Here is a 12210-nt window from a genome sequence, read left to right on the forward strand (position 1 = left end):
CGAATGGTATCATAAGAAAGTTAATACTTTACCAGGTTTTTTTTTTTTTTTAGCCCATCTGTTTACAGTAAGCCAAAAGTCTGTTTGATGCTCATATATCCTTAATACTCCTTTAACACTTGTCTGTTTCTCTTAAAATCTTCAGCAGTAATACCTAACTAAAAATTTAGTAATGTAGTGTTATTTTTCGTTACAGTTATTCCTGTTTGCTATTTTCTTTAAGGAAATCACAAGTGATAGTAGCTTTTAATTTATACCAGGATAGAAAGTCTCCTATTAAAATAAATCTAGATTAGTATGCTAGTTAAAACATGTTAAGTTAATGATGAGTATATAGATGGCATTAGGGCATAGCAAAAATCCTGATGATATGCAGATGGTTAGGGGGTAGGAAGCACTATTGTTTAACATTTAAGTTATTTCAAAATTTTTCCCATTAGAAACAAGGCTACAGTGATCATTTGTACAGCTAAATCTTTTACACGGACAAATTACATTTAGTATAAATTAGTAGAAGTCCCAGAAATTTCACAAGGCAAATGCATTTAGACCTCTTATATTTTTGCATAATCTAACATTCAGAAATTACTCTCGCTAAACAGTGAGTGAGACTGCCTATTTTCCCTATTCTACTCAACTCTGGGCTAATTTTTTTTCTTTAGACATAACATTTTCAGTTCTTAATATTTGAATAGCATTCGTTCAGAAGTACCTAATTTCTTTGCAATTCAGTAGTTATATTAAGAACTCTAATAACTGTCCTTTATTTAGTTATCATTTTAGTGATGGTTTGATCTTGTAAAGAAAGTGACTCCAAAGATACTTGCATTTTTCATAGTGACGGTAAAGAAAAATTATCTCTAATGATACGGACAATGTCTTTTTTTCCGTAGCTTGCCCAGTTTCGACAGAGGAAAACTCAATCTGATGGGCAGAATCCTTCTAAGAAGCAGAAAAAAAAGAGGAAGACTTCAAGCAGTAAACATGATGTGTCAACATACCATGCTTTGAATATTGAACACTCACAAAGTGATGAAATGTACATAAATAGTTCTCAGAGAGTAGGAACAACTGTGACTCCTGAATCTGCAATAATCAAACGTGATGAGGTCTTCTCTGTTGAAGTAAGTATTCATCTAGATTTTTGAATGTTAGAATTCCGAGTGGAAAGTTGTAATGACAACACTCATTAGTACCCTGTGCCATTTTTGTGAGCTTGATTCAATAAACATTTGTAGTACAACAACTGTAATACATCAGGGATTCAGCACCAAGGATACAAAGGGAAATATAACATTCTCTGCCCCTTAGGAAAGTCAATCAAGTGGGGAAGGCAGATGTAAGATAGTCTGTGTACTCTGATTACAGCTAAGGTAACAAAAATGCATATGGAACCTTTGAGTACCATGGTTTATGGGAATGCTAAGCTTAGCTATAGCAAAGAAGTAGGTAAGGCAACCTCTGTGATGAAGAAGCAACATTCACAAGAACATGAAACTATATGATGTGATTTGGAAACTGTAAGAAGTTTAGTTTTAAAAGCATCACAGAATAATGGGGATGTGGTGATGGTAAAGGTGAGAGGCAGGAGATTGCACCTGGCCCATAGTAGGCTCTAAATAAAGACTAGTTTTCTTCCTTTCTTTAGTAGTGTAATTTTCCAGATAAGGTGATGTGGGAGAATTTAAAAGTGGGCTGACATGGTGTGTGGGGTGGAGCTTACCAACTAAGACCAGGAGTAGAGAAGGCTGGGATGCTTAGGAGAAAGAGTGGTGGACGAGAAATATAATAATTATAATTTGGATTGTACGCTGCCATATTTATATAGAAACAGATTTAAATGATATATAGGATTTGAGCTTTATGAAAAAGTTCAGGGGTGTTAGAGATTTGCTAAGAGTAGATCTTTTTGTAATTCTCTATTTAGAATTTTTGAGCATCTTAGCTATGTAGATTGTTATTTTTCATCAAATTTGGGAAGCTTTTGGGCATTGTATCTTCAAATATTCTCTCTGCTCTTTTTTGTCCCCTCTTCTGGGTCTCCTATTTTTCATGTTACTATGTTTGATATTGTTGCACAGATCTCTCAGGCTCTGTCATTTTTCTTCATTCTCTTTTAATCTTTTCCTTAGACTGCTTAATTTCAATTGAACTCTAAAAGTCTGCAGATTTTTTCTTATCAGATCTGTCAAGCCCCCTAATAAATTTTTCATTTCAGTTATTTTACTTTTAAAAAAATTTATTATTTTTTTAAATTTTTATTATTTTTTAAAGTAATCTCTACACCCCACATGGGGTTTGAACTCACAACCCCACAATCAAGAGTCGTATGCTCTAGTGACTGAGCCTGCCAGTCCTCTTTGGTTCTTTTATACTGATATTCTCTATTTTGTAAGGCAGTATCCTTATAGTTTTCTTTAGTATTTTCGACTTCATTTTATTCACTTATTTGACTATATTTAAAATAGGTAGCTTAAATATAGTCATTGTATATTAAGTCCAATATTTGTGTTTCCTCAGGAACTGACTGCTGTTTTTCTTGTATATGGGCCAAACTTTCCTTTTTCTTTGTTTATCTTAGAATTGTTGAAATCTGGACCTTTTAAATAATATAATATGGTAACTCTGGTGCTCGATGTGGTTTGAAGATGTATTTGGTATCTTTTTCTGCATAACAAATCAATGTTTGGGCTTCTCTCTAGAGTTTTAGCATTTCCAGTGCAAAGAGTATCTTATCTTGTTCACCATTTCATCCTCAGAAAACAGATTTTAGTATACAATATATATATATTTAATCTATAGCTGTTTATTTGTTTAATTTTATTTATTTATTCATGAGAGACACACACACGGAGAGAGAGAGAGGCAGAGACACAGGCTGAGGGAAAAGCAGGCTCCATGCAAGGAGCCCAATGTGGGACTCGATCCCAGGTCTCCAGGGTTACGCCCTGAGCTGAAAGGTGGCGCTAAACCGCTGAGCCAGCCCGGCTGCCCTCTGTAGCTGTTTAAAAGGCATAAGTGAATCAACCTTGAGGGCTTGTGTCATGAAAGTATTTTAGATTTAAAAGAGGGTCTTATAAGTTAGGAACCACTGTGACAGAATTTTAGAATACGGGTAAGCTCATTTCTGTTCCTGACAGCAGTTACTGCATCAGAGAGGAGGTAGACTTAGAGCGTGATATTGAGTGACAAATAAAATTTCCTTAAGGATAGATGAGAAGGGGGACGGTGATGGTTCATATTTGTTGACTGAGATGGTAAAATATCTGATTCTCTTTTCTCACTTGTAACTTGAAATTCTTAGATGAATGAGTGAACAGTGAAAGCAGTGAAAATTTAAGTTTCCTCCTTGACTCTTTCTGGTAGTTCCAAACTGAGGGAAGCTCAGAAAAGTCACTCCATACCCAAATCCCAGCGATGTAAAAATGAAACAGAAATGTCTTAGAAAGTGTTTAAGAAGCTGCAAAGGTGTTCATAACAATAAAGATTGTGATTTTTTTTTTCAGGTTGTTACTACTTTTCTAGCCTCAAGATTTGATGATTTTCTTTTCTTTTCTTTTTTTTTAAAGTAATCTGTAAGCCCAGAGTGGGGCTCGGACTCACTACCCCGAGATTACGCGTCACATGCTCTACCAACTGAGCCAGGAGCACCCATGATTTTTCTTTTTGAAGAAATTGAACTCTTGACTAACATTTTAAGACTTTCTTTTATTTAAAAGAGACATAAGAATTAGAGGGATGATATCTCATTTGGTGCTTTTGTCTTACAAATGATATATAATACATATTTCACATAGAAATACTATGTGAAAGTACTTCTTGATACTTTTATATTTAGAAAAATGCCTCATGGTAAATTTCAGATGTGTTAGCCATTATGATTCATAGAATGAAAACTTTAAAGGTTTCAGGGCGTGTGGCTGGGTCAGTCGATAGAGCATGTGAGTTTTGATCTCAGGGTTGTGAGTTCAAGCCCCAGTTGGCATAGAGCTTATTTTATGAATGAATGAATTAATGAATTAATAAAATCCACATACATAAAAATTTTTTTAATGTTTGAATAATTTTTACTAGTTTTTTAGTGATATGTGAATTTTCTGTCATATGTTACTAATCGTAATGGGTTAATAAAGTACAATGTTTGGGGTGGAAAGCCTTAATGTAATTGGTTTTTATTTTTGTTTTAGCCAGAAAGTGAAATTTCAACTACGGCAGATGATTATAGTTCAGAGGTAAGAATAAGTAATATTATGTGGATTGACTTTTTATATTATTTTTGAAACTTATTAACACTATTTCTTGCAACTCATGCTTATGTATTTTTTTATAAATATAATGAAGTATAGCATAACAAAATATAATGTAAATGACCTAGGAAGCCTGAGGGTAATTTATATATATATATATATATATTTTTTTTTTTTTTTTCAGACTATTAACTAAGGTCTGAAATCTGTTTGAATAGCTTGGGCCTTAATTAAATGGAGGCCTTAAGTTTCTAGGAAAGTGATACTGCGATTCTAGGATTAATGATTGTCATAAGGTCTCCCTATTCAACACAGTAAAAATTTCATTATACAGACTATTTGACATTTTGAGTAAAACTTTTTATAGATGTTTGAATTCTATATAATTGCATAAGTTTATTTGTTGAAATTAATGCTGCAATTTTTAATTTAGGTGATAAAAGCTAATATAGGCATTGGCCACATTAGGAAATACCTTCTTTATGTGTTATTAATAAATATATGGCATATTGTTATCTTTTTCTTATTCTTTTAGATATCATTGTCATTTCTTTGGTCCAGAATTTGAGGATATGGAAAGTTATTCCTTACTCTGAATGGTTCAGCAACTCAGTGTATTCCATAAGTTTTGATATATTGTATGTTTCTTATACCAAGAAACGAGACAACTTCATGTTCTTAAATGAACAGATTACTGTTTTGAAATGCTAATGGGAATACAAACTTTGATACTTCAAAAGTATAATGTGCTTAAAAGCTGGGAATATACTCAGTAGTAATCTGGTCAGGAAAATAATTAACCAAGGTTAAATAAATAAATTGGTACCTGGTTTATGCTACATAAAGTTGCCCATAGGGGATGTATCTCAATTTAAGATACATTCAGAGAATCTGACCTTGTGACTTTAAATTTGGGGCTTATATATGAAAACAACACTGCTTTTTACTTCTATAATGCCTTACATTCTTTTTTGAAAAATTTATTTTTACTCATTATTTTTAAATTAAAGTATAGTTGATATGGAATATTATATTAGTTTTAGGTGTACAACATAGGTGTATGTATGTACAACATACAACATAGTAATTTGACATTTATATACATTACAAAATGCTCCCACAATAAGTGTTACCATACAAAATTATTTTAATATTGTTAACTATATTCCCTGTGCTGTACTTTACATCCTCTTGGCTTATTTATTTTATAACTGGAAGTTTGTACCTCTTCTTCCCCTTCACCTGTTTCTCCCATCGCCATACTTTCTCTCCCTCCTGGCAACCACCAGTCTGTTCTCTGTATTTATGAGTCTATTTCTGTTTTGTTCATTTATTTTGTTTTTTAGATTCCACATATAAGTGAAATCATAGGGTATTTGTCTTCTATGTCTTTGATATTATAATAATGCTATATACAGTATTTGTTTCTGTGATCTCTACACTCAACATGAGGCTCAAATTCATGACCCCGAGATCCATCATCTGATGCTCTTCTGACTGAGCCAGCCAGGTGTCCCTTTCTCTGACTTATTTCACTTATCCGTGTTGTCACAAATGGCAAGATTTCATTTGTTTTTATAGCTGAATAATTTTCCATTATACACACACACACACACACACACACACGTATATTATGAAAGCAGCACTGCTTTTTTCTTTCTATAATCCCTTACATTTTTTAAAAAATTATTTTTATTCATTATTTTTAAATTGAAGTATAGTTGATATAGAATATTAGTTTCACCTATATGTATATGTATGTGTGTGTTTGTATATGTATAAAATGGAAAATTAATCAGCCATAAAACAAATGAAATCTTGCCATTTGTGTCACATATATACACATATATATATGCCATATCTTCTTTATCCATCTATTGATGGATACTTGGGTTGCTTCTATGTCTTTGATATTATAATAATGCTATATACAGTAAGCACAGGCATACAATATATCTTTTTAAATTGATGTTTTCACTTTCTTCAGGTAAATACTCAGAAATTAGAATGAATCATATAGATCTATTTTTAATTTTTTGAAGGCCTGCCATACTATTTTCCATAGTGGCTGCACCAATTTACATTCCCACTTACAGTGCGTAAGGGTTTTCTTTGTCCTACATTCTCACCGACACTTGTTATTTCATGGTTGTTTTTTTTTAAATAGCCATTCTAATAAATGTGAAATTATATACATCATGATAATGAGCATTTTTTTCATGTGTTTGTTGGTCATACGATATCTTCTCTAGAAAAATGTCTGTTCAGGCCCTCTGCTCATTTTTTAATTGGATTGTTTGGGTTTTTTTGCTTTTCTTTCTTTCTTTGGTGTTAAATCCAATTAGTTATTTTCATTAAATTTATTTTTTATTATTTTTAAATTTTTTTATTAAGTTTTTAAATTTCAACTCAGTACAGTTAACATATGGTATTATATTAGTTTCAGGTATACAATATAGTGATTGATCAATTCTAAACATTACTCAATGCTCATCATGATAAGTGTACTGCTTAATCTCCCATCACTTGTATCACCCATTCCCCCCCACTCCCCTCCCCTATGGTAACCCTCAGTTTGTTCTATGTAGTACTTATATGTGGAATGTAAGAAATAGTACAAGGGACCATAAGGGAAGGAGAGGAAACTGAATGGGGGAAAATTAAAGAGGAAGAGAAACCTTGAGAGACTCAACTCTGGGAAAAAAACTGGAGATTGCTGGACAAGAAATTGTTGGGGGTAATGGGGTAACTGGGTGATAGGCATTAAGGAGGACGTGGGATGTGATGAGCACTGTGTGTTATACTATGTGTTGGCAAATTGAATTTAAAGTTTTAAAAAAGAGTCTGTTTCTTCATCTATCTCTTTTTTTCCCCTTTTGGTAATTTGTTTCTTAAATTCCACATATGCGTGAAATCATATTGCATTTGTTTTTCTCTAACTTATCTCACTTGGCATTATATTCTCTGCTATGAGTTTTTTTTAAAATATATTTTGGATATTGACCTTTTAATGGATACGTCATTTACAAATATCTTTTAGTACGTTGCCTTTTAGTTTTGTTGATGGTTCCCTTCATTGTACAAAAGTTTTTAGTTTGATGTCGTTTCAATTGTTTATTTTTGCTTTTGTTCCCCTTGCCTAACAAGACAGATCCAAAAATATATTCCTAAGGCTGAGGTATAAGAGTTTACTTCTCACATATTCTTGGAGGAGTTTTATAGTTTCATGTCTTTTTTTTTTTTTTTAGATTTTATTTATTTATTCATGAGAGAGACACAGAGAGAGAGAGAGAGAGGCAGAAACATAGGCAGAGGGAGAAGCAGGCTCCATGCAGGGAGCCCCATGTGGGACTCGATCCTGGGACTTCAGGATCATGCCCTGAGCCAAAGGCAGATGGCTCAGCCACTCAGCCACCCGGGCATCCCTATAGTTTCATGTCTTTAATCCATTTTGAGCTTATTTTTGTGTATGGTGTTAAGAATGGTTTCATTCTTTTGCATGTAGCTGTCCTGTGTTTTTAGCAGCATTTATTGAAGAGATGGTCTTTTCTCATTGTATATTTTTACCTCCTTTGTCATAGATTAATTGACCATATAAACATGGGTTTTTTCTTAGGTTCTCAGTTCTTTTCCATTGACTATGTGTCCATTTGTGTGCCAGTACCATACTGTTTTGATTACAATAGCTTTGTAGTATGGTTTGAAATCTGTTCCCTCCAGCTTTGTTCTTACTCAAGATTACTTTGGGTTTTTGGGGTCTTGTGGTTCCATACACATTTTAGGATTATTTGTTCTGAGTTCTGTGAAAAATGCTATTGGTATTTTGATAGGGTTTACATTGAATTTGTAAATTGCTTTGAGTAGTATGGACATTTTAACTATATTAATTCTTTAAACCCATGAGCATTGTATAACTTTCCCTTTATTTGTGTCATCTTTGGTCTTTCATCAGTGTCTTATAGTTTTAAGAGTACATGTCTTTCACCTCCTTAGTTAAATTTATTCCTAGATAATTTATTCCCTTTGATGCAGTTGTAAATGGGATTTTCTTAATTTCTCTATTTTGTAATTTAGTGTATCGAGATGCAACAGATTTCTATATATTAATTTTAATGTCCTGAAGCTTTACTAAATTCATTTATTAGTTCTAATAGTTTTTTAGTGGAGTCTTTAGAGATTTTATATGTAGTATCATGTCATCTGCAAATAGTAACTGGGCTACAACTGCTGTGGGTACACTGGTGGGTAGGGCTGGCCCTGGCATGGCTTAGCCAAGAGGCCTGGCTGCAGCTGCTACAGGTATGCTGGCGGGTGGGGTTAGTATGCAGTGTGACTTGACTGGGCGGCTCAGTGGCCACTGTCATGGGCATGCAGATGAATGGGATTCCTTAGAGCAGGGGTCACTTTGCAAAAGTGCCTGCCAGGGCAGTTGAGTTGGTTGGAATGACTTTGCAGGGGAACACCAGAGCAGGGTGAGTGGTGCTAGGAAGAGAGTGTGTCAGAACTGGGGCCCACCTGTTTCAAGCCAGATGGGCTGAAGAAGACCAAGAAAAATAGTACCTGCTAGCACTTCCATTCCCAGAGAAAGTTCCTGCAGATCCTTGCCTGTATAGCACAGTCCCTAAAATTAATAAAATCTTCAGATATATAGTCCAGATGCTTTGCAAACTGCTACCTCTGGGCTGGGTCTCTGAGCAAGGTGATGTACACTGGCCTTTTAAGAGCAGAGTTGAGGTTTCTTATAGACCTCTCCTCTCCCAGAGTTAAGCTGGTTTAAATCCAGATGTTTATGGGGGCTCATATTCCACGTGCAGATCGACGGGGTGAGGGGTGCCCAGTGCAGGAATGCACCCCTTGCTCCTCAAAGACCTTCACACCTGTGATATCTCTCCTGCTTGTGAGTTGCCACAGGGGAGGTTTAGTTTCTGATTGCATTTCTACCCCTTCTGCCCTTCTTGACGTGGCTTTTTCTATCTTTAGCTGTGGATGAGCTGTTCTGCTAGCCTTTAGGTTGTTCTCAGTGAGTTGTAGTATATGTAGTTGCAGCCTTGGCATGCTCGTGGGGAGAGGTGAGCTCAAGACCCTTCTTCTCAGCCATCTCGCTCGCTTTCTATAATGCCTTAATTCTTATAGTTTGTCTTTCTTGATTGAAAGTTTCAGGTGTTTTTGTATCTGAACTGCCCATGTCTGGGATACCCCAGGACTCCACAAAGTACTTTTTTTTTCTTTATACTAAGGTAAATTTTTTTATAAGCCAAGTGGTTACAGGTCAGACCATCTCATATATGCCTGTGAAATTGATTAAAATTTATATAGCCACTTTTTCACTTTGGGATAAGAGAGTAAACTTTAATTTTTATTAATACAGATTTGAAAGGTAAGGACATCAAAAGATTGTGATTTTTAAGTTCTCTTTGAAAATATTATTGGAAAGTCTTATTACAAGAAGTTACTTTTTGCCTTGATTTTTTAAACTATAAAACGGTTTAGCACCGCCTTCAGTCCAGGGCCTGATCTTAGAGACTCAGGATCGAGTCCCATGTCAGGCTCCTTGCATGGAGCCTGCTTCTCCCTCTGCCTGTGTCTCTGCCTCTCTCTCTCTGTGTCTCTCATAATAAATAAATAAAATCTTAAAAAAAAAAAAACCCAAGAAATATATTCTACATGTAAATGTGTAATTTCTATATATTTGCATATGTAGTCACATATATTATTGTTATGTACATGAGTAATTGTGTACATGGATAAATACATACCTATACATACATATGTATTTTTTTCCAAGCAACATTTCAGGAAACATAATTCTGTTTACTATGTGACATGTCCTTTGACACTCTTTTAAAAATTATTTATTTATTTATTTATTTATTTATTTATTATTTCATTCATTCATTCATTCATTCATTCATTCATTCATGAGAGACAGAGAGAGAGGCAGAGACACAGGCAGAGGGAGAAGCAGGCTCCATTGCAAGGAGCCCCATGTGGAACTTGATTCCGGGACTCCAGGATCACGACCTGAGCCAAAGGCCGATGCTTAACTGCTGAGCCATCCAGGCATCCCAACACTTTTTCTTTTTAATGGTGGTCACAAAAACTAAAAGGATTAACTGATTTATAATTTGAAAAAACAGAAGATTATACACTAAAAAATATACTTATGAAATAATTTTTGACAGATTGACCTGATTTGTTCATAACCCTTGTGATACATATTTTGGGCCTGGATTCATGATGGATTATACTGTGACAAAGTTATATATTCTCTTTGTCCATAGAAAACACTAGAAAAATTGTGAAATGTTTGAAAATGTTTCATTAAGACTGCTGATATGGGGACTGGTTGAATCCATGATACTCTGGGCTAGTTTTGAGGCTTTAGCTATTCCTGTGGTGTTAAAAGTGGTTTAATTGAGCTAGAATTACAGGGGACTTCTAAGCCATAGTCCCACTTTCAGGAGGCAGAAGAATCATCAGTGAGCCCAATTTATAAAATGTGGGGTAAATCTCATCTAGGAAATACATAGATTGTAACTTTATTATAAATGCCAGGTTTGCAAAGTTTTAATAATCTTAGCTGCTTTTGTTTGCATTGGAGCATTTTTTTTTGAATTTCAGAATTAGTTTTGAATCGTAGGTAACATAATTATCTTGTGTGTTTTTTAAATATTGCTGTCATTTTTCTGGTATGTAGGGAAGTAAGGTAATATAGGACAACAGGAGCTTTGAAGCCTTAGTTCAGACTTCAGCTTCATCACCCCCAAAGTGTATCAACTTGAGCCCATCACTTAAACTCTGCAGTTTTTTCACCTATAAAACAGGGGTATCTACTTCACAGTGTAGTTGTGAGGGTTATTTGATAATATTTAGTATGGTGTTTGGCATAGAAAAAGATGATTGACAAAGTTTGGTTTTCTTTTTTTTTTTACTGCTCTTCAGTAGAAATACACATTTCTTCACACTAAGTAAATGGAATGAGTGATGACAATTCTTTTAACAAATTATTCTCAAAAAGATTTCAGGTTCTGATTACTTACTTAGAACTTAATTTGGAAATTTTATGCACACAGATATGATATGTACTTAATTTTCTTGACTTCATTGGCTGGTGTTCTCATTGGATTGAATAATGGATTCAGGCCTAGAAAGAATTAGATAATATTATCCTATGATACCTAATAAGATCTCTTTTATATAAATGTGTACCCAATTACATATACCAGAGAAATCAGACTGAATAAAAAATGCCTTTCTTACAGATTAATTTAAATTATACATAATCTTTTCAGTCCTGCATGAAGAGATATTTAATAATCCAAATGCTGTATGTACATGAAATATTTTTACTGATAGCCTTTAAGCAGGGTCATTTGAAGAATGTTGCTAATGCTGGAGGTAACCTAGACACATGACAGGTAAATTAATCGGCTTTGCTAAATATGGAAAGATGAGGTGATAATAGTGCTGCATAACTCTCATTACGGATTTCATGTGATTATTTAGTACTACTTAAGCAAATCACTTGTATGATTCATGATATTTTTGAAATGACTAGCTGGAGTTGGAGACACAGCCTATAGCCATGAAGTTGTATAAAATTAGCCTTCCAACTTTGACTTTTTTTTTTTAACCTTACCTCATTTTCTTTTTCTCCCTCCCTTAGCTCTATTGAGGTATAATTGACAATTAAAAATTGTATATGTTTAAGGTGTACAGTGTGGTGTTTGATATTCAACTTTCACTTTAAATGGATGATCTTAACCTCATTAGTTACTTGGCTCCAATTCCATGAGTCACCTAGGTATATTGAACTCCTGTTTTTCATGAACTTTTATGATTCATCAGATTCTTATTTTATTAAAATATCCATTATTAATATTTTGAATGTATATAGTACCAAATTAAGTATGATAAGGATAAGATACTGATAGTAAGTTAGTCTTTTATGTTTTTAAACTAA

General features: G+C 34.0%; 1 protein-coding gene across 11 annotated transcripts in view; it reads left to right on the forward strand.

The window, feature by feature from the left end:
* Window positions 1–12210, forward strand: part of AKAP9 (A-kinase anchoring protein 9) — a 150724-nt gene that overhangs the window by 21733 nt on the left and 116781 nt on the right. For all 11 annotated transcript variants that reach the window (XM_072764244.1, XM_072764246.1, XM_026003738.2 and 8 more), the window contains 2 exons: window positions 894–1124; window positions 4188–4232. In XM_072764244.1, the coding sequence (XP_072620345.1) occupies window positions 894–1124; window positions 4188–4232 (276 nt within the window). The remainder of the gene's footprint in view (window positions 1–893; window positions 1125–4187; window positions 4233–12210) is intronic.

The sequence above is a fragment of the Vulpes vulpes genome, chromosome 7, assembly GCF_048418805.1.
Source record: "Vulpes vulpes isolate BD-2025 chromosome 7, VulVul3, whole genome shotgun sequence".
Lineage (NCBI taxonomy): Eukaryota > Metazoa > Chordata > Mammalia > Carnivora > Canidae > Vulpes > Vulpes vulpes.